Source organism: Musa acuminata, chromosome BXJ1-6 (genome assembly GCF_036884655.1).
Source record: "Musa acuminata AAA Group cultivar baxijiao chromosome BXJ1-6, Cavendish_Baxijiao_AAA, whole genome shotgun sequence".
Classification (NCBI taxonomy): domain Eukaryota; kingdom Viridiplantae; phylum Streptophyta; class Magnoliopsida; order Zingiberales; family Musaceae; genus Musa; species Musa acuminata.
In genome coordinates, this window is record NC_088332.1 from 34,361,162 (window position 1) to 34,385,410 (window position 24,249).

At 40.4% G+C, this 24,249-nt stretch overlaps 3 protein-coding genes across 9 annotated transcripts; 1 reads left to right on the plus strand and 2 right to left on the minus strand.

Moving 5' to 3' along the window:
- Positions 1-2,515: 2,515 nt before the first annotated feature.
- Positions 2,516-6,391, minus strand: LOC103988702 (protein OCTOPUS-like). Of its 3 annotated transcripts, none has more exons than XR_671973.3 (3): positions 4,144-6,391; positions 3,105-3,153; positions 2,516-2,866 (listed from the first exon to the last, which is right to left on the minus strand). XR_671973.3 is itself a non-coding variant. In XM_009407317.3 (2 exons), the coding sequence occupies exon 1, from the start codon at positions 6,071-6,073 to the stop codon at positions 4,166-4,168; it is 1,908 nt and encodes a 635-aa protein (XP_009405592.2). In that variant the 5' UTR covers positions 6,074-6,391; the 3' UTR covers positions 2,516-2,866; positions 4,144-4,165. The 3 variants fall into 3 exon arrangements, 1 of the variants encoding a protein (XP_009405592.2); XR_671972.3 differs by having other exon boundaries at positions 3,080-3,153; XM_009407317.3 differs by lacking the exon at positions 3,105-3,153.
- Positions 6,392-10,448: 4,057 nt separating this feature from the next.
- Positions 10,449-14,375, minus strand: LOC103988701 (truncated basic helix-loop-helix protein A). Of its 3 annotated transcripts, none has more exons than XM_009407313.3 (9): positions 14,166-14,375; positions 13,815-14,069; positions 13,498-13,594; positions 13,046-13,060; positions 12,895-12,951; positions 12,286-12,817; positions 11,712-12,109; positions 11,246-11,635; positions 10,449-10,847 (listed from the first exon to the last, which is right to left on the minus strand). In XM_009407313.3, the coding sequence occupies exons 1-9, from the start codon at positions 14,267-14,269 to the stop codon at positions 10,770-10,772; spliced, it is 1,926 nt and encodes a 641-aa protein (XP_009405588.2). In that variant the 5' UTR covers positions 14,270-14,375; the 3' UTR covers positions 10,449-10,769. The 3 variants fall into 3 exon arrangements, with proteins under 3 accessions (XP_009405588.2, XP_009405589.2, XP_009405587.2); XM_009407314.3 differs by having other exon boundaries at positions 12,448-12,817; positions 14,166-14,374; XM_009407312.3 differs by having other exon boundaries at positions 12,256-12,817; positions 14,166-14,373.
- Positions 14,376-15,723: 1,348 nt separating this feature from the next.
- Positions 15,724-21,312, plus strand: LOC103988700 (uncharacterized). Of its 3 annotated transcripts, none has more exons than XR_010514395.1 (7): positions 15,724-15,889; positions 16,203-16,276; positions 18,784-18,917; positions 19,925-20,067; positions 20,279-20,355; positions 20,440-20,544; positions 20,648-20,665. XR_010514395.1 is itself a non-coding variant. In XM_009407311.3 (7 exons), exons 1-7 carry the CDS (start codon positions 15,823-15,825, stop codon positions 20,797-20,799), a joined length of 747 nt encoding a protein of 248 aa, XP_009405586.2. In that variant the 5' UTR covers positions 15,724-15,822; the 3' UTR covers positions 20,800-21,312. The 3 variants fall into 3 exon arrangements, 2 of the variants coding, with proteins under 2 accessions (XP_009405586.2, XP_065044267.1); XM_009407311.3 differs by having other exon boundaries at positions 20,279-20,350; positions 20,648-21,312; XM_065188195.1 differs by lacking the exon at positions 20,648-20,665 and having other exon boundaries at positions 20,440-20,545.
- Positions 21,313-24,249: the final 2,937 nt, after the last annotated feature.

Genomic DNA, 24,249 nt, shown 5'->3' on the forward strand with positions numbered 1-24,249 from the left:
TAAGTGTTGATCATTCAAGAGAGGAGTGAAACTTGTAAGGGTTGTCTCCTAAGCCCGTCAAAAAGAGAAAAGCTGTAAAAGGGTAGTTGACCTTCACCTATTGAAGGAATGCCTCTAGTGGACACCGGTGGTCTTGTCGGAGGAGGAAGCCAAAAGTGGATGTAGGTCAATATTAATCGAACCACTCTAAATCTCTATTTGTATTTACTTTGAGCACATTTTCTTTATAGCAAACTGCCTCTCCTCCTTACTGCGCTTTAAATACGTCTACATTTGTTTTGACGTAAAATATCTTTCGATATCGACTTTCTACGAAGTCTTTACAAAATCTACGTTTTTATGATTTACACTGCTGCAAATCACCTTAGTCTTCTCTTGCATTTTCACTTAAGTATTCAAGCTCAAATTCCATCCAAAACGAATTGAGTTTAATCGGCTTTAGTCGAAACAAGTTTTTTGAAATCGTGAAAGTTTTCCACCGTACTAATTCAGACACCTCCCCCCCTCTTAGTGCACTCTTGATCCTAACATGTAAAAGGAGAGTGAGCTACTTGTAAATGATTTGTAATTGGGTGATTGATCTTCGACCTTCAAGAAAGATCAATAGTGGAAACCGATGACCTCATTAGAGGAGGTGTCGATGGTGGATGTAGGTTGGACAATCGAACTATTATAAAATTGGCGTGTTCTCTTCTTGGTGCGTACTTTACTTTTGCTGCATTCTAATATTACTTCTTTGCAACCTGTCCATTCTCCTCCTCTATACTCACTTACAAACTTATTCAAATTAAACATCTTTTTAAAATATTTTCGTAGAATTAAGAGTTTCATCGCACGAAGTTTTATGAAGTTATTTAAATTTATCGTTTTTATCCGCTGTACTAATTCACTACCCCCTCTTAGTATCATTCTTGATCCTAACAATTGGTATCATAGCGAGGTCACTCTCATTTTAATTTGAAACCCAAGAGAGATAGTGTTTGCTGATAACTGAGAGAGTCACTCAATCACAACACTGCTAATTACGCCATAAATTTCTGTTAGAAGAGTCTGAAATGCAATAAAGCTGCATTTATTGTAAGATTCTTCGAACCATTACTTTTATCCCCCAAGGCTTTTTGATACTTCGTTGTCCAAACAAATATCCCAGTTCAATCGAGAACAAACATCTTCCAATCATTTCATGGACGGTCAGCCATTTCAGTTGAAACCCTAGATAAAAACCAATGACTCGATCATTTAATCCGAGCTAAAAGACGCAGATATATCTCGTACTCTTTTGCTCAAGTTGTCCGGATCGAAATGGAGCGTCGATTGGTCCAAGCAGCATTCCTGGCAAACAAGAAGTCGAATCAATCTGGACTCAGCGCCAACTTCTACATACACATCCATGGTCTCAAATTCGAAGTCAATCAAAAGATCAGCAAGCAATGATGCATGCAGTTCTGTCTGTCCCATAATTGCAATCATAAAATACATGGTTGCTTACTGCAAGTCCATAAACATATGAAGAATTGAGCGTGAAAATCGAGTTTGAAGGGGATGTCAGGTCATATTGATCAAAGCAAGGAACAGAAGCAGTGGACGGGAGACAATCGATTGATCACCTGGAGGGTCCTAGTGGCGAATTCGGCGCCGATGGTGGACTTGGATTCCATCCAAGCAGAACTCATTCCGCGTGAACTGTCGAGGATGTTCGATTTCCCCTTCCCCGAATCGCCGACCAGCACGATCTTGAACAGGTAGTCACATTCGTGATCCACCCAGTGAGCCATTCCTCCTCCTCCAACTCCTCTCTGAGGTCAATCCATCGACCCCAAAAAAATCACACAGAATCAAAATGAAGAAGAAATTGATGGAGAAATAGATATCGGAGGAAAGGGCGACCTGAAGCGAGATCGGAGGCAAGGAGGCCGGAAAACTCGACGCGTTCGAGGTTGAGATGGAGATGAGACCGGGGAGGCAGCAACGGACCATGTGGAACCGGCCGTGTTAGGATCACTATTTATAATCGATCCGTGTGGTTCTCTTCTCAATTGAGTCGGCCCATTAAGGCTCTATTTGGGCTTCACACTGGGACTTGGGCCGGTCGAGGTTGCTGAGAGAGAGAGAGACAGAGAGATGCTTAGTTCCCTCCCACATATTTTAATTAAAAAATTTATTTTACACCAGCATATATGTGAAGTTTTTCATATAGAATTAATTGGTTCTTTCCTGATTTTTTTTTTCAAAACATTCTTGAAAATAATAATAATAACACATTTTGACCCTCAAAAATCCTACTTTAACAAAAACACTCTACATTAAATTATTTGTTACTGATAAAATCTACGAAAATTAAAATACATGTCATTTTAATTAAATTATTTGCTCTTATAGTCAAAATTTTATTCTATTCTTTCAGTATAATTTTTTTATTAACGTTCATATTTAGTTAATACATGCCTCCATGCACGGATAGTTGTGCATGTCATGTACTGTTTATTTTACTTAAAATCTGATTGCTAAATTGTACTTCGTAGAACTTTAAAAAATTCCACTAGAAACTAAAAAACCTTGACACTCATCTACTGACTACAAGGAATGCTGTCACTCTAAAACCTCTTATCCGAACAATCAATTGATGAACTCCCCATAGTGGTCTCCTAGTAGAGTGCACAGCATCATTTGACACTTTTCACAAACCAGCTTCAGCTCTTGACCCTCCCAATCCCTAGTCGTGCATATGTTACTAGTGTTCACCATCAAGCTGACTTCAAATTTGTCCCAAACAAAATCTAATAACTTGGCAGTGGAGGTTCATGAACAAACAAGGCAAGAGTACAATCCCAGCTGATGAATCCTATCTTCTTAGATATCATCCCACCTGCAAAACCAATAATTGGAAGCAGAAAAATGAAGAGTTAGGCATCTGCAGCTAATTCCAATGTGTGATCTCTCACCAGTAAATAGATACATGTGGATATGAAGCTTTCTATCCGTATGTACATAGTAACAAACGAAGCCCGACTGTGAACTCAGTAGATAGTAGAAAATCTCGGGCAAGATTAGCATCACAGGCAACCTAACAATCACATACTTCGATCCCTTTTAGTAGGTTCGACCTTCTGAAGTGTGCTGCAGTCTTCAATCTTCAAATTGGCTCCTTTCCAGCTGTTTGTGATATATTTTGGGGGTGGACCAGTGTAAAGGGCATCCAAGACAATGAGCAAAGTGAGTTCCATGCTTGAGAAAGATGACTGTTGGACTGAACTGATTTAAACTAAATAAAATGATGGGGCCAGCATAACATGCAGGAGAGGCTTTTGCCACAAATGTTATAGTACATGTTCATGTCCTGAAAGCCCTAAGCATGATGGGGACAATAAAGTGCATAATCTTCCTTTAGTGCACATAAAGATTTTGCAGAATGCTCATATGTCAACATAATCTTCTTCCTTTAGTGCATAATCTTGTCTGTGGGGACAATAAAGAGCATGCAGCAGTATGCTCACATGTCAACAAGGACAACATTTATGCCAACAATTAAGTGCACATAAAGATTTTGTTGAATTGTAGGAAGTATCTTGATCAAAGGTGAAAAGTTGAGCCCTTACAGACAAGATCTAAATGGTCAGAGGATTAACCAATATTCATAAGCTTCTTTAGAACTTATGATTGAAATAGTAAAAGTTAAGCTCTACCAAACGTTCACCTCTTGAGAATTTTTCAACCAAGCTAATGTATGACTTCTGTTCGACAATATGAAAAGAATACGTAGTCACAAAAGTTCTTAAAGTAATAGTTAAACTACATTCAAGAATCCAAAGCAGTAAAAAATTAGGGGAAATATGGTGAAAAACATGATGCAGACAAGACCTACATACTAGCAATATTTTTTTTAATATCATAACAGTGGTCTTGGATAAACAGATAGCAAAGTGGTTATAGAGATGGCAAACAACATGTTCAGGTTCAAAATTAAGGCACGTAAACTTATCAATCATATTGAGGAGATGCATTATAGAAAACTAAGGTATAAGATAAGGGAGATGCAAGGAAGTAGAATTAGTAATAAGGCATGCTATTTTTCAGCAATCTGCAAGCTTTTCCTAATAAAAATATGGCAATTCTAGTGAAGTGAAAGAAAACAGCATTATGAACCTGATAGAGTTCAACAGTCAGATCAATACAGTCCTAGCATGCTTCTTGCAAGGTAAGGCGAAGGCATCATCTGCCTTCGGCTAGCTGAAACTCCATTCCTCCGTGCATTTCGCTTTGGTGTCAAGTAAAACCGCAGCATACCGTTCTCAATATGGTTTGGAGAATATCTAGCACTTCTATTCCTCTCCAGAACGGGTTCATCTCTACTCTTCTTCTTATCATTCCCACTGGACCTCATGCTGCTCGTTCTCATCACCCCATACCCAGCATTGGCATGAGAAGAGACCCTCGAGCTTACACTGCTGTTACTCCTTAGAATCCTGCCATTGGTGCTCTTGCACCGCAGCTCCGGCCATGACTCCGACAAGGATCTGTCAACCATATTGGCTTCTCCTCTGCTACTATTTCTTCGCTGAAGAAGCCCCCAAATGTTCCATGCTTTGCTCCACCTACTTGACTTCTTCGCGGAAGCACCTTTGTTAAGGTCCCTAAAAGCTGACTCAAAACTGCCGGAGTAATCATCTCTCAGGGAATTTGAGCTCCAATCTTTTACCTCCCGCTCAAGTGAGGCACCATGGTGGAAGGGGAAGAAGTCCATGCCACCTGCAGGGGATACTCTGCTGTTGGAGACCGGCTTTGGCTCACTGATCTCGACAGGCTGCTCCCTGATGGAGCTCGATCGGTCAAGGCTTCGCCGGCGCTGGCTGGATGAATCCAAGTAGTAGTCCCGGGTCTGTGCCGTCCCGCCTGGGATGGCGGCATCTGCCTCGACGGGGATAAGGTAGTCCGACCGCTGGACTGCCGGGGCAGGGGCGTCCTCGACGACGGAGAGAATGGGAGGGAGACGAGGGAACACTGATCGGCCTCCGATCAGGTAGCCGTCCCATGAGGCCCTCGGCTCGTCCCAGGAGAACCTGGGGTCGTCGATGGACATCCGGGCGGCGTCCAGAGAGAAGCGGGGGTCGGTATCGCAGGATCTTCGGCCGGAGCAGTCCATGGCGACTTCCGACTGCGTGTCGTGGAACCGCCGCGACGTTTTAGGGGGTTCCTCCGCCGGCATTGTCGCTTCGCCACCTTGGTTCTTTGGCTTCTGTCTTCTCCGCCATTTCTGGAGCTTTTTGCTGAAGACGGAGGCGGCGAGCCAGACGCTGCTGGCGATCTCCTTGAAGTCCTTTTGCGGTGGCTTCTTCGCCTGATGCTGCTGCTGCTGCTCGGAGTCGAGATTTATGTGGTCCTTCATCGGCTTCAGCTCCATTTCCTCCTCCGCTGCTCCCTTTCCTTCCTCATTTATCTCCCCCGAGGTTCCAATGGGCCTGATCTCATGGCCGATCTCATACTCTTCGCATGTTCCGGAAACTGGAGGAGCGAGGGAGGGGCCCGGAAGCCCTTGGTTCCGGCAGTCCACCTCGATCGCTCCGCTCGTGGACGGCGCCGTCGCCGCCGCCGCCTCGGAGGAGGTTGAGGTGGAGGAAGAGGAGGAGGAGGAGAAGGGTGGGATGGAAGGGTTCTGACCCACCCTGTCCCGGTCGTCCTGATGGAAGAGGGACCAAAGGGTGCTGCGGCCGCGGACGTCGCAGGACCTGCGCTGGGGTTCCAAGGCGGATGCGCGGGGCCGCTGCGCCGAGAAGACGTCGCCGCCACGGCTGAACGAGAAGGACTTGGAGCGGCGGAGGGAGGACGGCCCGGCGGCAGGGCCCGCGCCGACGGTGACCATGGAGAAGACGGATCGAAGGGCAGAGGTGGACCTACGGCCGGAGGCTGCGGCAGGTGCCTCGAGCCCCGCGAGGCGCTCGCGGAGGCAGGAGGCGCAGAAGCCGGTGACCGTCTCGCCCGGGTGCAGGTCGCACGTGGACGAAGGGATGCGTCTTTGAGGCTGCAGAGGCGGCAAGAGTTGGTGGTGGTGTCGATGGCTCTCGTTCTCGACCGTCATGGAAGCCCCCCTCTCCCTTCCCCTCCCCTCCCCTCCCCAGCAACGAACGACTCAACTCTCTCTCTCTCTCTCTCTCTCTTATAAAGCTTTGCTTCTTCCTCTGATGCTGCTGCTGCTTACCAATTAATATAATCTTGTTGTGATCGTAATAGTAGGAGACAACAGTGAGGGACAGAGTGACAGAGGGGAGGAGGGGGGTGTTGGGTAAGGGAAGGAGAGCAGAGAAAATAGTGGAGGAAGGATTTGATACTGTTCAAAGACGACAGTAAAGCCGACAGAAAAGAAACAAAGGGAGGGGGAAAAGAATCGATAGAAATCGGATTCCGAAAGACAAAAAGTAAAAGCAATCACGCTCCCTCCTCCCACTTTGTTTCTTTTTGTTTCCTTCCTTCTGTTTCCGATTCATGGCTCTCTTCCATCTTCATAACATGAATTTGAAACGGATGGACTCCTTTTTTTCCATTTATGAAGCTAATGGTTTAGATTGATTAAGCTGTTACATTAAAGGCCATTGGGATTTAGAATTAGTGAACCTATCCATTAAACTGGGGGTTGCCTTTTGCATCTTCATAGATTAAATTATATTATTATTTAAATTTATATTAATCTAGAGAGGTCCCCGATGATATCCAATGATTTCTTTTTTTTTTGCACTCGAGTTGAATGATGTACGAGTTGATGATTATAACGTGTTCAAGATTTATAAGACTCGGATAAAGAGAGTTCAAACCCAATTTATCATATAAGGTGAGATATTCTATCATTATAGTACCAAAGTTGTAATGATGTAATTATTAATAAAAATTCTTTTTGAATACAAACAATTATTAAAAGGTTTAACATTTCTTATAAGGATCTTCCTATTTGATTTAGTATGATACATCGATTGAACGGTATTGATGATTTGATAACCGGAGTTAATCATGATGTTTGTTGAATAGATCTAATGATGCATCGATTGAATTGAATTAAGCCATCATAGTTTTCACGGAGCTGGTTATGTATCAACTTTTTTATATATTATTTTTCTTAAATCTTTTTTTTCACAAAACATTAGTCAAACATTTTTTTCACTTTTCTATTTCTTTAGACATAAATATTGTAAAAAAGCTCAATCATCAAGTCATGAACGTTGAAGTTATATTAGTAGTAATAACAATAACAATAATAATAATAATAATAATAATAATAATTAATCACTAAAAAGAGCTTTGCGATTCACAAAAGATGATACCAATGCGATCGCTAATCTTAAAGATTTTTTGCAGTCAACAAAGACAAAAGGCCGATGAGCTCATCATCACCACACGATCTGATGATTCCTCTGCCTCATAGAGCATTAGTTTCCTCAATTTCACAACCCTAAAGGACATCCATGGAAACGGAACAGAGCACAGCTCATAAGCTAAACCTTCTCGGGGATCTCCGACATTCCAAGGAGATGCTTGCGCTGCCACTGGTTCACCAGCCGGGCCCCGCGATCTGAAAAAGAAGAGAACTGGTGATAGATAAAGCTTGATTGGATTGCATGGAAATCATCACATCCCGAGTCCAAAGGCGTTTGAGTCGGAAGAAAGCAGAGTCCAATCCTGCTTTCTGCTGCTTTTTCCCTGAGATGGGAAAGTGATAAGCCTAAGGAGTTACACATATTCCTGGTGCCAAAGCGAGAAAAAGCAAAGAGGTCTCTCTGCTTTCACCAGTGCGCCATCGTGTCCTTTTCCTCCCCCCGTTCTGCCAAAGAAGAAAAAGAAGGATTGAAACTGGTCCTACTTCCATCATCATGCCTTGGCACGTTAATAAAAGAATAAAATTCCATTTCTCCAGCTTTTTTTTTTTGACACACCGTCTTTTGATAGTTTGACTAATGTAATTGTGGCGGTCCTACGTGAGTTGTCGTTGATTATGACTGATGGAGTTGACGACAGGACGAGTGAAGTGACATGCTTCGGCATCATACCTTGATGCAACGTAGGGTTAAGCTTGCATGTGGTTGAGACGAACTGTTCCGCTGTTCCTTCGGCTTCGTGTCCTCCACAAATATCAAGCACTGTGCACCAACCTCTCGCCATGGATGTGATCTCTCTCTCTCTCTCTCTCTCTCTCTCTCTCTCTCTCTCGCTCACTTGATGTGGTCTTTAAACACCATAAAGACCTTGTCAAGCTTCTCCCAATGCGCGCCACCGTTAACTCTTGGCTGTCACCCTATCTTCGGCTTCATTCCCTCCACAGATATCAAGCTCTGTGCAGCAACTTCTCGCCATTCCACCGCATGATGATCTGATCTCTCTCTCTCTCTCTCTCTCTCTCTCTCTCTCTCTCTCTATATATATATATATATATATATATATACGCCGCAACCGAAGAGGACTCGTTATATACCGGAGGAGTTTAAGGAAGAGAGAGAGAGAATCTGGCATTGGCTTCGTCCAGCTCTTTGAGTGCGTTCTTCCCAGTCCGGTGGAACTCGGCGGCCCCGTGTCCACGGCGAACTGAGTCAGGCATGCGGAATGCTCGTCGAGGAAGTCGGCGTGGCGATCCGGACGAGCAATTCCTGCGTCCGCCTCTGGCTTTAGGATGGGGAAGAGGAATCGGCTCCGCTGTGCTCACTTAGCTACTTCCTACAGGGATGGCTGAGTCGTCTCAATGAGAGATGGGATAATTAACATATTTTTCTTATTTCATAGACAAGAAATATATCGCAATCAAATGAAAAGAGAGGACTCCGATTAAATTGTCGAATAAATCGGGACAAAAATTGTCTCCATTCATCAACTAAAAACTTCATCTATTACCTACGAATGTGTGAATAGTTTTGTGGAAAGACATGTAAGATAGTGATACGATACAATAACAAGTGCAAGACGAGTAACATTTCATTGTCACTTGGCGAACACTTCATACACTTTTGATGCCAGATGGACAATATATCTTTTGATACCACATGGACAATATATGACTCTAGCTAGGAGAGTCCTAATTGAATTTTATTGAAAGGGATATTCATGTAAAACCCATCTAGTCAACCCTTATTAAAGAGGTGAAGAGATCGATTAAGGTTAGGGTTAGTTGAGAGATTACTTCTTAGAGTAGGAGTCTTATTATGAGTTGGTTAGAAGTATGAGTCTTAAGTAGGAGTCCTATTAGGAGTTAGGGTTTAGAAGCCTTATAAACAGTCATGTATTCATCCTCTTTTGACAAGCAATAGATTCTTTTTAGCAACCTTTGAGTAGCAACTTGGAGGAATGAGCCCCTATAGGGTTCCAAGGAGACCGATCCCCTAAAGAGATTAACCTCAAACTTAGAATCCACTAGAGTTCTAACACTTGGTATCAAAGTAGCGTTCTTGGCGTCTCGCTGCCCTTCCATAGCTATACATCAGCCCTTTATAACTACCCAAAGCAATTCCCATAGTTTCTTAAAAGATCATTGCCAAATTTCGCCGTCATCTCCACCACCGTGGATCATCCTTTGATCTCCCCGTGAATTACAACAGGTTCTAGTTTCCTACCTTACTGTTACTATAATTTAGTTATCTTTATTTAAAAATCCAACTATCCATCAGCCCTCCACAGCCGCCCAAAGCAATTCCCACAATTGCTTAAAAGATTATCATCGAATTCTGCCATCATCTCTACTATCACGGTTCATCCTTTGATCTCCTCGTGAATTGCAATAAGTTCTAGTTTCCTACCTTACTATTGCTATAATTTAGTTATCCTTATTCAAAAATCCAAAAAAATCATTCCTATATTGCTGGATAAATTTTTCGTCATAAAGTTTTTATCTCTACGACGAAAGATGCACTATAGAATTCCAACCATATAGCATAGTTTGTTTGATCATGCTACCGTGTTTTTTTGTTCAAATCTCTATGAAATTTTATGATAGCTTTGGTACTTCCTAACAGTGGATTTTCCTTTGGTTTCATCAAAAAATTTTCAATATAAACCATTGATCTTTTACGTCCAAACTGCTAGATGCACTATAGAATTCTAACCGCATAGCACAGTTTGTTTGATCTTGCTATTGGTTTTTTTTGTCCAAATCTCTATAAAATTTTTATGACATCTTTAACACTTCCTAACAGCGGATTTCTCTTTAGTTTCTTCAAAAAATTCTCAATATAAACTACTGACCTTTTACGTCCAAACTGCTACACTTTAGACCTAAAAATATGCTATAGTACCTTTCTGTGATCCTTAAATTTTTCGAACCTTCCACCACCCCATGTCATTAACTCATTAACAGAAAAAAGGTAGAGACATCTCTGATCTACAGGCATATGTTATGGTTTCTTAAGATCCAATTGATGCCAAATTTGAAGCATGGGAATCTCAGATTGAATCGCGGCTTGAATTAGAGGACAGTTGCATGCTTTGTTTGCAGAATTCGGAATTGGACAACCGCTGAGTCCAACCAAATTTCAATAAGGAGAGAAATACAATGATACGGCCGGTCCGAAGTTAGTTCTTAACTTCATATTTGCGCTGACTCAGCAACCATTAATGAACACACAACAGGTCATTTGTGTGCTATATCACATCCATGTACTTATTCTCACAAAGTAATCCTAGTATATATGAGTGCACTATATCAGTATAGTGTAATAGTTACGCTGTGTACTCTATGTTTGTAATCAAGTATTAGCGGGCCATTGCAGCTCATTCATGTCAACTTTATTGATACCCCGTCAGGGTTAATGGTCAGAGATTATTTGGTGAATCGCCTTCTTCAGCTCCACAATGTCAACTCTCCTTCCGTATGCCTCTTTCATCTGTGGAAGAGCAAAGAAGAAAAAGCATTATTAAAACAAAAAAAACATACTCAAATAATGTACTGATACATATGTTTAGTTCTACATTAATTAAGGAGTATAGAAACCAAATATGTATATCACGATAAATGATTTACGTTAATCATGGGACTCGAGAGGTCTTATTTCTCCTAATGGGAGTATCGATAAATATGGTTATAGTAAATATGTTTAGTCTCATTGAAGAATAAGAGAAGTAACAAAATCAGGTTACCTTTTGTAAGCGCTAAAGGTTACTTCCACTAACAAATTGCGGGTGGGGCCCATCCGTTGATTTCTTGTGGACCCATGTCAAATGATGATTGACCATGAACTAATTGCTTGGTTATACAAGAATGGAGTTTGATTGCTGTCTTTACCTTAGAACGCATCTCCGCACCGAACACGCCATTAGTGGAGGAACACTGCAGGGAGGAGACCTCCAACCCGAGCTCATGAAGCGTCTGCATGATGTCCAGCAGCAACCCATCTCTGCAAGGGCAGTGCAGCTCCAGGAGAGCATCAACTTCTGCCATGGAGACATGCACACTTGTCGTGGCCATTCCATTGCTTCCTTCGAGCACCTGCAGTTTCCTCTTGTCAGCTGACAAACCAACCCTTCTTTGTACGTCCAGTTTGCAGTTCCCCACTTGGGAGCCACATTGTCTCTTTGATGACTGCTGCCTGTTTCTTCCCTCCAGATCTTGAATGCGCCTTCGTAGTTGCTCGATGTACTCAATCGTATCACCTAATATTGATGCCTTGTCCATCTGCAAGCAGCAATTCTTGTAACAGTCCAAACTAGAAGAAGAAGAAAAAGAAGAAAAGGACGAGGTTAAGGCAGACCTTGGTCACAAATGGAACCAATGATCGAAGGACCATAAACCTCTCATTGAGCTTCTCTCTTCTACGGCGCTCAGCAAGCACATGGTTAGCACTCACTTCTTCCTGCGTTGCACACTTCTGAAGCTTGTTTCCACCCTCTCCATCTCTGCCATCGCCAAGCTTGCAGAGTCGATCGCCGATGTTCAATAGAACGCTCTTCAGTAGCCACTGCGAACTCCCTTGCGATGACACCGTATGATCTCTTTTACAGCTCCACATAGAGAACGCCGAGTTGTGAGAACGAACCAAGTAGCTGAAGGAGCTCGCATCCACCCATCGATTCATGTTGTGTCGTAGAATGCTGGAAACCGTCTCAGAATAGTGTGCATCTTCCGAAGAGAAGTCTTGAACTTGAGTCCCTGCAAATGCCATACAAGTTTAAAGCTCATCTTCCATCAAACTTGCGCTACATATATCTGATTAAAGGCTAACAGAGCTGGTGAGAGTGAGAGGATGCATGCATGTTCTACACACGTCAAATTGGTCTATGATTCAAAAGGGATACCTAATGACTGTTGGAATCCAAATCCATTACCAAGATCTTCAAGTAGGAAATGCCAGTTTTTAGAGAAGTCATGATCTTGTCTTTGTTTTTTAGACTCTCCATCGGGCATGTGTTCTACGTCCAAGTTATTGGAACAATCACTGACGGAGCCTACCCTGATATCTTCCGACATCTCAAGCTGCATCAACTCACTTGCTTCTTCTTCTTCTGCTGCTGCTGCTGCTGCTGCTACCGCTGGATGATGCATCGATACATCAACACCGTATCTCATCCCTTTAAGCTCCGATCGACAACTGCCGTCACCGTCGTCGTCGCCGTCATCATCGTCGTCGTCGTTGTAATCTTCGTTATGATCATGAGCGTCATCTTCTTCTTGGTTGGAAGCATGTGTCTCCATGTTCATCTGATGTATGATTGGTGCTTGCTGATGATACAGTGCATGGTCTGCGCTTGCGAATTGATTCGAAGCAGATTGCTCGGAGAGGGCAGGCTTTGTGTGTACATCAAAGTAGTCCGTGAAGAATCTCTTTGCATGTTGTATCAATGCCATGTCTTCCTCAACCTATCAAAGCACTCTAAACGTCATCAAATAGGACCACTCACAGAAGTTGATAGGTTTTAGTATGAGAATACACTAACCTTTTCTATATTACCTAACTCAAGAACTCCATCCATGAGAGGGATGCACACAACTGTCTGTAACATATATAGTGAATTCACTCATCTTTTATCATGATATATTCAACAATTTCTATGGGAATAAAGAATGAGGATAAGAAAGAAAAGATACCTGGACGTGAGCACTCTGTTGCATCATGCATCCCAACAGTTTGGGTACATATAGCATCCACGGGAACAAGATGAAAAGGTCAGCATTAATTTGTATTCGATGACAATTTTACAACAAAAGATGCGATCATAAAAATAAGATCCTTTCCTGCTGAAATTGTAATGATGATTATAGCATTTAAATACTTTTGAACATGTATCTGAACTGAATTCTTTTTTGTAAAAGAAACTATTTCTAGTTGATTCTATTAAAAAAAATATGAGGTTCTACTTTGGGTGACTATGCTATCGGGAGGTGGTTCCGTTTCTGAGATCAAATCAATGTGTTGTAACTAGAAATATTGAACGATGATTAAATAGACGAGAAAATAGAATTCTAATATCACGAACAATGATTCGATTGATGATGAAGAAAGAGAATTCTTAGTTCAGCTCTCCATAGAAACCAATTACCTTTGCGAGAATGGCCCTCGAGAATGCTTTGCTATCAACCTCGTTTGCTCTCGTGAGCCAAACATGTCGTTGCCTCGCAAATGCCTTCCCTGGTAACCTAAATCATTGAACTAACCTCCAATTATGATCACGATCGTACATGAAACATAGTGTATATGATGTAGGATTTCACATAATCTATCTTAGAAGTTTCTATTGCCTTGTCTTTTTTGGAAAAATTTTCTAAGAATTATGTGTTTTTATATACTTGATATAATAATTATCAGCTCATTAACAGCAGGTGCACTCGAGAGGAGGAGACGGAGAGAGCAACATACCCAACACCGGGAGGGAAGGAGAAGGAAATGCACATGAGGTAGAACCATTCCGCCTCGGTGAGATCCTCCGGTGAGAGGGCTGCGCAAGGTCGCCGTGCCGGTAGGTTGGCCTCACCCGACGACAACGACTCGAAGAGCTCCCTCAGCTGCTGGCTCCTCTGAAGAGAAGCTTCCTCCGTGCTCACCTCCACCGGCTGCACCGTCTTCCTCGTCTTTATCCCTCCATTGTAGTATCCATCTCCCCACACCAGAGTTCTTTCCGGATCACCACCAGAAGAAGATGCAAAGTGAGAGGACGAAGGGGAGAAACAGTGGCGGTGATGGGATGAGTTAACCATACTGTGTTCTCACCCTTGCTGCGGGCAGACCTGCCAGAAGAGGCTGTAGGTCCAGTGAACGCTTTGCACCACCGCCTGGAGCGCTTGCTGAAGACCGGTGCTCGGTGGGGCGACCATGGCGGCCTCCGGCGTAAGGAACCGCTTGCTTGCGACAAGGAGGGGGATTAAAATAAAAGAGGGTGTGAGAGAGAGCCAGAGAGGGGGGGTGGTGGTGGTTGAGAAGTGCAGGCGGACTGTTTGGTGGTGGATTTGAGGAAGGGGGAAGAAAGGGAAGTGGAAGTGCGAAGAATTGGGAAGTGACTTGCCCCGGGTGGTGGGAGGCGGGGGGGGGAGGGGGGATTCCACGTTGGGTTTGGTTTTGACTGGTCGCTCTACCAGTCGGCTCTCACCTGCTCGGTCTTATAGCGACCACTTGGTGGGCATAGTGCTGGTGTCCCACGTAACGACGCCATTGCCGAATCCATGGTGACAACAACGCTATAAGCTTCAGTCCCATTCATCTCCAGCCCAACTCAACATTGTTTGTTCGTTATCGAATCACGTAAATCTTCGCGTCAATTTTTTCTCATTTCTTTAAATTTCTCTTTTAGCGTCGAGATAAAGAATGCTTTTAATAAATATTTGACACGTGTACACGAAAGTGATAAAATCTATTATGTCAAATTTCTCATGTCAACGGTCATCTTAAAAACTATATATATTTACATGAACATGGAAGGACCAGAGACTCCAGCAAAATCTAACATCAGTCTTCTCCTGCATTAGCTCAACTATCTAAGAAACCTTAATGGTTTTCGGAAAGAATAACCTCGACGCTTCGACTCTAGCACTCAGTTCTTCTAGTTCGGCATCTTGACACATTAGACGAGATTGACCTGCTTTGGTTTCATGTCTGAATCAGGTCGAACCATTCTCGACATCCATGCAAAAAAATATTGTCTGATGACATTTGGCGTCGATCCATTTTGACAAGGCCTGAGTCTAGAATGATCATCTTAAGGTCCACCTGTCGTTATCCGATTGGTACAGAATATTCGTGGTATCACCGACTAAAACTACACCAGCTTTAGCTGTGCATTTAATTTAAATAGGCTAAAATATTGCCTTCCGTTAGCCGTCTTCTTCAAAGTCACTGTTGTCATTTTCCCTACCTGCTTATTCTCAAGTCCACGTCATCACCAATTGGAGTAGACATTGCTAATTGATGCCATTTATGATCCCAATTATAAACTGGTCCGACCTAACCGGACCAGAAGATGGTCCAAATCAATCCTGATTCGACCCAAAGTGACCCGATTCCCGTCTATTGGACCAAACATCATGTTGTAACATCTTAATTGAATTAGATTATTGGATCAATAGCGTTATCCATTTCCTTGTTTTTTCATTAATTATCTATGGGAAAATGACAAATTATGTTCATTTCCACTGAATCAACTTTGTCGATAATTCGATTACTACCAAAAATCGGGTTCAAGTTGGGGTTTTGATCCATTTGTAATTGGGTTTTAATCCCCAGTACCCGGATCCGATTTAAACGGATCTTATTAACCCGATACCCGAAAGCGTAACCCCCGATGCCGTAGTGGTTGTAAAACAGGATCCGATCGCTCTCCGACTAACGGGAAGAAGGCGGTCGTGTCGGAACGTCGTCGGCGGCGGTGGTATCGATGGACGTAGCGCTCTTCTCTCCGGCGTCTCTCTTCCACGACGACGAGGTCGGTGGAGAATACTCAGGTAAGCAAGATTCCGTGTTTTCTTGGAATATTCTCGTCTTCGTCGCCCATCTTTGTTCCGTTTCTTGAGACCCTATATGTTTCCCTCGAATCCCTCGTCTTCTTCGTCGATGTTGATCTTATCTTTTCTTGGAATGATTCCGTCTTCTTCCTGGATCTTTTTCCCCTTCTTCAGAACATTTGATTTCTTGGAATCCCTCGTCTTCTTTGTCGATCTTTTGCTCTTTCTTGTTACCCTATTATTTTTCCTTGCTTTCCTGTTTATTGCATGATTTTATTCTTTTTATTTGTTTGACTTTTCTTTGTTTTGGCAGCGGCGGCGGAGGGGAACGAGAGCGCGGCGGAGCAGCAGGTTCATGTGGAGAGAAACCATGCTTTTCCTGGAATGGTACTACGATTCTCCTATTCTCTTCCCTTAGAGATCAATGAAAGAATCAACGGAGCGCAAGAAACCTTCAATAGATTGAATCATTAGGGTTTCGGTTCACGTATCCATAGGATTGTGAGTGAATGCCGTAATTCAAGATAAAACACCACAGCTTGATGTCACTGAATGCCCTAGAGATCAATCAAAGAATCAACGGAGCGCAAGAAACCTTCAGTAGATTGAATCATTAGGGTTTGGGTCACGGATCCATAGGATTGTAAGTGAATGCCCTAACTCAAGATAAAGTACTACAGGTTATGCAAGTGAATGCCCTAAAGATCAATGAAAGAATCAACAGAGCGCAAGAAACCTTCAATAGATTGAATCATTTGGGTTCGGGTTCAGGTTTCCATAGGATTGTAGGTGAATGCCCTAATACGAGATAAAATACCACAGGTTGATGTTGGTGACTGAGGAGTTTCTTTGTTTCAACTAGAGGAAGGAAATCATGCCCGTGCCCTAGTATTGTGCCTATAATGAGCAAGAAGTGTTTACCCTGGCTATGCAGTCTCCTGCTTGATAAGCTGCGTAAAGCACAAATATGATCAAGTGTGGTGGGCGACATATAATGTTGTTTTAGGATCCTGAGTTAAGATTTATTGTCACGTTAATGAGAACAAAAAAGAGAGGAGATCTTGTAAATTATTAAACCAAAAGCTTGTCGTTTGCCTATTTCTGTAACTGAAAATGTGATAGAATCATGGGAAGAAATTTAGACTGTACTGAAAAGCACTAATCTGTTGAATTGTATGACTAAAGAACACTTATGTGTCTCTCTCCTAAATTTGGATCTCTCTCTGCCTAGTTCTGAGAAGTCCAATTTGTTTATTGAAATCTAAAATAAAAATTGGCTAGCATTTTTTTATGTTTTGTTCTTTTAGTTTGCATAGCTTTATCTAGTCTTAACTCTTAAGTACATTCTACACATTTAATGACACAGTTAATAAACTGATGTGTTTCTCTTGATCAGACAATGCTTTCATAACTTGTCTGTCGAGATCAATGCAATATGTAGGAAATTCCATGTCAAATATTTAATTACGTGCATAATTCTTGGTATCATACTCTTTGCTCTCCACACATTACTTTCATACTGTTCCTCCATCCAGACAATCAGAATGCTGTTTCAATTTCATGCCACTGTGTGTTGGGGCCTGCAAATCCACTATCTGATGCCTCGACATGGTTGAATGCTCAGCTACCAATTTGGCTTTCTTCTGTTTCATTCTGGGAGGCATTTGTTGGGTTTTTCAATGTATCTGGTCTGCCTTAATGTTTGACTAAAGACCCATGTCTCGAATTAAAATGTCAACATACCTGTGGTTTCTAAAAAGAATATTTTCTCATCCAATATGAGCAGGATGATATTAATTAAGAAGTTCTTTAAACTGGGAGGAAGATTGATAACACAACTATGCTTCTAAGCATGCTATGTTGGCATAATACTGGATAATTAGGAATCAAATTACCCCAAAGTAAAACTTACAATTATCTTTTTTGATTGTGAATTAGAGGCATAAAAAATTAAAGATGTGACAGAGATTATGGGCTTAGGGAAGCAAAAGATCTCCCGACAAAGTATGATGTAACAATCACAAACAACAGCCTTTACTAGCTTCCTATGTATTAAAAAAAGATCTGTTTTGTCTCCTGAACTCAGTTATCATCTATTGCTGCCTAATGACACATTATGGTCATGCCTTGCATTCTGATTGAATTGTCACATTACAAAAAATTTATTTCCTGATGACTTGACAGATGAGGGGATCCTTAACGACTTCAGAGATTTGCAATGGGCCATTTCTTCCTAGGATTCTGAGTTCGATGTCATTGATAGACAGTGTTCATGCCGATGGTTTATGACATGGCCTTGTGGATAGCATGCAAGTGCAAGAAACAAGAGAAAAATGGCTTGTGTGAAGAATATGATGGCCCTTGAATTAGAGAGAAAGATATCCTAAAAGGCTATGTGCCATTGAAGGAGCTATGTGAATGGCCCCTGATGATTGGAAATGAGGTCTTGCTGTTGTACTTCATAGCCTGCTATTTTTTCGTAAAATGAAGATTCTTGTAGAGCTTTTTTTCTTGGATTCTTTTTTGACAAGCTGCTATAAAACATTGGACTAAGAATTTAACATGAGAGTTAAATAAAAAAGACACAAACAACCTTGTGCCTTTTTTCAACTAATCTTATTAAAATTTGAGGATAAATTTGCTCTGTTGCTTAGATTTTAGCCTAAGCAAAAAGTTATAGGTGACATGCATTTAACTCGAATCCCCTCAGAATTGTCATATACACAATGCCTAGAACCCTCTGGCCTTTGTCTTTCATATTTTTAATTTAATTAACCTTCTGATAAAGATTTGAGAGTTGATAGGGTATTTCCCTATAGGTATACCAGTGAAAATTGCAGCCATACTTCACATTTTTTTAGTTATAATGTTTTGCTTGGATCATTGACATGCAGGAGTTGAATCTTCGAGAATTTTCATTTCACCAGCTAAATGCCAATTTGTTGTGGCCTGGGACATTTGCATTTAGCAATTGGTTAGTTGAGAATCGATCTCTTTTACATGGAGCACGCATCTTGGAGTTAGGAAGGTATGCAACAACATTTTCCTTGAAAAACAATATTTTGTTGGTATAGTACTTGTGGAAAAACTGTTAGAAGGAACCTAGCCAACTTGTTTTGTTTGTTTATGCTTTATGTTATTGTTTGAAGAATTTAACTTCTCAAGTATAATTGTATTCAGTATTTGTGGTAATACAGATGGAATTAACAGTATGATGAATCTTTATTTGCTCTAGGTTGCTTCCATGTTAATCTTTTTTACTAATGATGGATTAATACTTCTAGTGGAAAATTGCCACTACAGGACACTTTATTCAAATTTTATTAATGAACATATTTAATTTATGAAGAAAGTCACATGTTGTACAATTTATTGCTTAAAGCTAGAAAAAGTTACCTATGGTAATACTTTTTTGAGTCCAAAGCTTGTTTGTTGAAATTCATTGTTACTTCAGTTTCAGAATAATGTAGATTATCCATTATATATATTTGTTGTATGGAATCTGGATTACTTGTTCCATTTTTCGTCAGTTTAAGTACAAGGGGATGCAAAATACAGATGATTATCATGGATTTAAGAATTAAGCTATCCAAATTTAGTAAAAGCTTCGTGGATCCTTTAAATAAATGAAAAATATGGTGGAACATTCCGAGAATGAGTTAGGTTATGAGGATTGGTTGATTTGCTGAAGGAATATGGATGATCTCAGAGCCGTCGAGGCTTAGGAGGAGATTAGCATTTGATGCTAGGCCTACTACTATTAGTGTAATGATCACATAATACTACACTCGGCTGATAAGCCAGTTATGTTGTCTACAAGTGACCGAATAACTGGAGTCAGAAAAGGTTGTCTTATAGATCAGATTTTGATTTTTCTGGAGAAAAAGAAAAAGAGAGAGATTAACATTTGGATGCTAGGCCTACTGCTTTTAGTGTAATGATCACATATTGCACCTCACCATGTTATTATCTGTCTTCTGTATTGCAGTGACTATTAATTATATAAACTAGTTGTTTCTATATCTAAACATGTAGTGGAACCGGAGCTTTAGCCATTTTCTTGAGAAAATCGTTCGGGGTGGACATTACAACCTCTGATTTTGATGACTTGGAAATAGAAGAAAATATAGCTTACAATTGTAGAGCTAATGGGCTACATGTGCTGCCTCACATCAAGCGTAAGTTTCATTTGTTCTTCTTCCCAGTCATGTTGGTCCAATAGGTGGTGCGTAGGTTGATGATAGTATATTGCAAAATCGACTCTTTGACAAGTTTCAAATAATATTATCTTGCAAAGTGTTTACCGCTGAGGCCAACATGTGAGAATTATTTGGAGTGTTTTCTGATTTAGAGCTTTTTTTTTTTTTTTTGTCCCATGGAATGCTTCAGATACATGGGGAGACACCTTTCCGATTTCTGAACCGGATTGGGACTTGATCATCGCCAGTGATATCCTTTTATGTACGGTACTGTTGTTCTCCAACTCGGGCAGTTATTGATTGCTTGGGTAAGCTTTGACATGACAATGGCCTTTTTCTTTCTTCAAACAGATGTGAAACAATATCCAAGCTTGATAAAAACCCTCTGCTTCCTCCTCGACTCGGACAGAAGGAAGGACACAAAAGCTAAAGCTGCAGAGGCTCTCTCCGTCTCAGGTACGATAAGAAGAACCCCCCACCCCAAGAAAGAAAAAAAAAGCTTCAAAATCTTCACGCGAAACAATGATTGATGCCCATCCACTTCGTTGTTGCTTGTCAGGAAAAGAGGTGCAAGTGAGGCGGCCAGTTTTCCTCATGAGTTGGCGGCGCAGGCTTGGGGGAGAGGAGACCCTTTTTTTCACGGGATGCAAGGATGCTGGTCTTACCGTACGCGATATGGGGTCTCGTGTATATTGCATCAGCCGCGACTAGACTAGAAGAGAGAGAGAGGGTGCTGCGAGGAGTTTCTAAAGGACGGTGACAACCCTTGTCGGGGCAACATCGCTTTACGTCCCCAAGGGAAGGTCAGCATTCAGGCGTGAAAAGATCGTGTGGCTTTAGATTGTCCTCCTTTGAATAGATGTTCCTGCGATAGAAGAAGTTGTGTAAACGTCGGGTGTGAAGCGATCTTAATTATGAGCTAAAAAGGCCCAAATGTTCACCCGAAATGCTCCGTCGATGCTACGTAATTTCCTGGCGACAAAAGAACCCGAAAGGGGGTCGGTCAAGCTGGTGCCACTCTTTTAAACTTTCCATCTTTCGTTTTCGAGCAACTTATTCTAGCAAAAATTTTCAGTCATTTTCTTAAACATTTCAAACATCTTAAATTACATACAGAGCACTAGTTCCAGAATGATGTTGCTAGCTACTCTGATAAACCGACTTACTGGATTCACAAACATGTATTGGTTCAAGTTTCATGATGATGTTTTACTAGTTCAAGCATCCAAGTATGTATCTCAAAGATGTTGTTACTATTGCATACATGCTTTCACATGGTTACCATTTATCCCCTTCTTTCACAGTAATATTAAAGAATAGTGTAATCAATCTTGAAGAAGTGACAAAGTAATCTTACTAATGGTTCTAGCATCACTTAAATAGACAGTGTGGTACTGTGCTCATAAAAGCACACCAATATCAAGTTAGAAACATAAATTTCATCACATGCATAGTTAAGAAATCATTGATATTATAAAAGAATGTCTATATATATATTCTTAATAGGGAATTCTAGAAATTAATGGAGTGTCTATGATATTTTCTACTCAATGAAAGATAACTTAGTTGCTTGCTTTTCCTTGCAACTTTTAATTTCTACAGTTTTTCAGTGAGGATCATTTGAACTAAACAACTGTTTTGGTTCAGCTTCTCATCATAATGGTGTCCAAATTTCCAATATGACACTGCCTAACTTTTTGACAGCCTATTACATACATGCTTAAACCCCTTTTTTTTTTTTTATGTAGTACACATGCTATGAGCTAACTGGGTAATTGGAATCTAACAACCAGTGATGCATTAAGGATCAAAATTTTTCATCTTCGACATCAACCTCAAATTAAATGATCGAATCAAACACATTAACAGATGCTTCTGAAACTTGAAACATATATGAACAATGAAGTAGATAGACAATTGGCCATCTTGCAAAGCAGTTGTCGTTGTTTCTTATGTTTAGTTATTTTGCATGTTGAACTCCGATTTTCACAGAAACATGCAATAAGAAACTATATAAATTTTTTATACTACTACTTTAACTACAAGAACAAAGAACAAAGTTGTAAAGTCCAAACTATTTGGAATCGACAAGTGCCAAAAGGGGTGCAACATGCAGAACTTGATGAATAATGTTGATGACTATTTTTTTTATAAATTTAAAGCTATTGCCTCCAATAGCTTATAATTTTTTTTAAGCTATACATGTTGATGACTTTTCATGGAGAACTTGCTGAATAATGCATTTATTTAAGATGTATCAATTATATAAATATATACGTATATATGTATATGTATATATACACAGATATACATACATATACTTGTACACACACACATATATATATATATATACCTTGGTCAACATATAGTCTCTAAGCAGATGGCTTATAGTCTTCATGTTGGATCACTGAGTACTTCCATTCTTAATTGTGTACTAATAGTCTGAAAGGGAAGCAAATGAGCAAGAACAATGTGCAAAACTAAATTGTTAAATTCAGTCAAGTTATTTGTAATAGAAAAGCAACATCAATTAATAGAGAGAAAAAGAATAAAGGATTCTGCTCTTAAATGATAAGATCATTGATCAAAACAATGAAAAGTAACCCACAAATTGTAGAATATAATAGATGTACAAGCAAAAGCAGTGCATCTGCTCCAGTCATCTATGGCTTTCAATTCACTGCTCTTAAGAGATCCAAGCATGATCAAGAAGTAATTGTGTAGAGGAAGAGATCCAAGTAGGAGAGGTTTAGTCAAACATCTTCTTCTCTCTTTTCTTGTTTTGATTTCCTGTTCCAGCTGCAAGTACATAAATTATGTACATTGGTATGTAAGTACATAAATTATGTCAAATTAGAATTTTTTTACCCTGTATAATCCAACTTCTTTTTGTCTAGTTGACATATATCTGACACTATGATGCCCATCCAGATTTTATTACTGTAATTACATGACTACTAAAGCCTGAGAGATTGATGAAAAACATCTCCAGAGGAGTATGGGTTTCAAATAAGGTGAAGGTTTAGTACTAGGGGGGTTGACTCAGGTCAAGTTTTAGCTTAATCAAAGAGATCTCATTTTTCTCTTCATATGTTATAGGCTCATGGGCTTGGGCGGGCCTGCAGGCTTGGTTCGCAGGCTAGCCCATGAACCATGCTTGTGGACTGCACTTTTTATCGAATTGACTAATCTCTAACCACTTTCATAACATATATTTTCTTTTTATAAAATTAACAAATTTATTAGTGATTTAAAATAACAATTAACATGACAAGAACCAAAAAAGGAATGGGAAACCTACTTAGGTTTCTCCCTCTTTCCTTCCTCTATCTACTTAATTTTTGCATGTAATTTGAGGCAATAACCTCTTTATAAAGAGGAAAAAGAGGCAGTGAAGACTGAAGCAGCTTAAAAGTATGATTTTATATTCCAGTGAGTGAAAGATTGTTAATTACAAATAAGTCCCTGTAATTGATTGAGGGGGTAAGACAGCTATTGGAACAATATCTATACCATTGTCCTTTCAGGACAAAATATGAAATATGGAACTTTTATATTTTAGTCCTTTAAAGACTTATAATTGTGTATAAGTCCATGGAAATACAGAAAGTCAACATAGAATCTAATTTTGCCCTGCTGGCTCTTCTTGCTTTTCCTGTTGACCTTCCAGGATAAACACCAAACCACTCGCTAGAGTGGTTTGATTAAATTAGAAAAAAGAAACAGATCCTAATTCAAATCTACAAGCTCTCTTAAGTTTGGTCGGTTTTGATTCCACATAGATTCATCTTGGTTTATCCTAAACTCAGAAAAACGAATCAAAACAACCTAAAACAAACTCGCTCAGTGAAATTCTCTCGCTTAATCATGGTCATGTAAGATAAGGACTCAAATCTTCTTGTGATTTAAAGAACTCACCCAACTTAGAAATATCTCAAATTTGTCAGCTTACTTGTTAACTAAGTAAAAGACAAGATCGAAGCAAGGATAAACAACACAAAACATAACTAGAAATAAGTAAACGAAAGATGAAGCCGTTTGAAATCTATGAAACATTAAAAAAATAATTTAATCTCAATTTAACCGAAACACAATAAAATTTCTCTTTTTTGTTTGAATAGATATGCACAAGATCTTTGTCCTTAAGAACTTTTAACATTG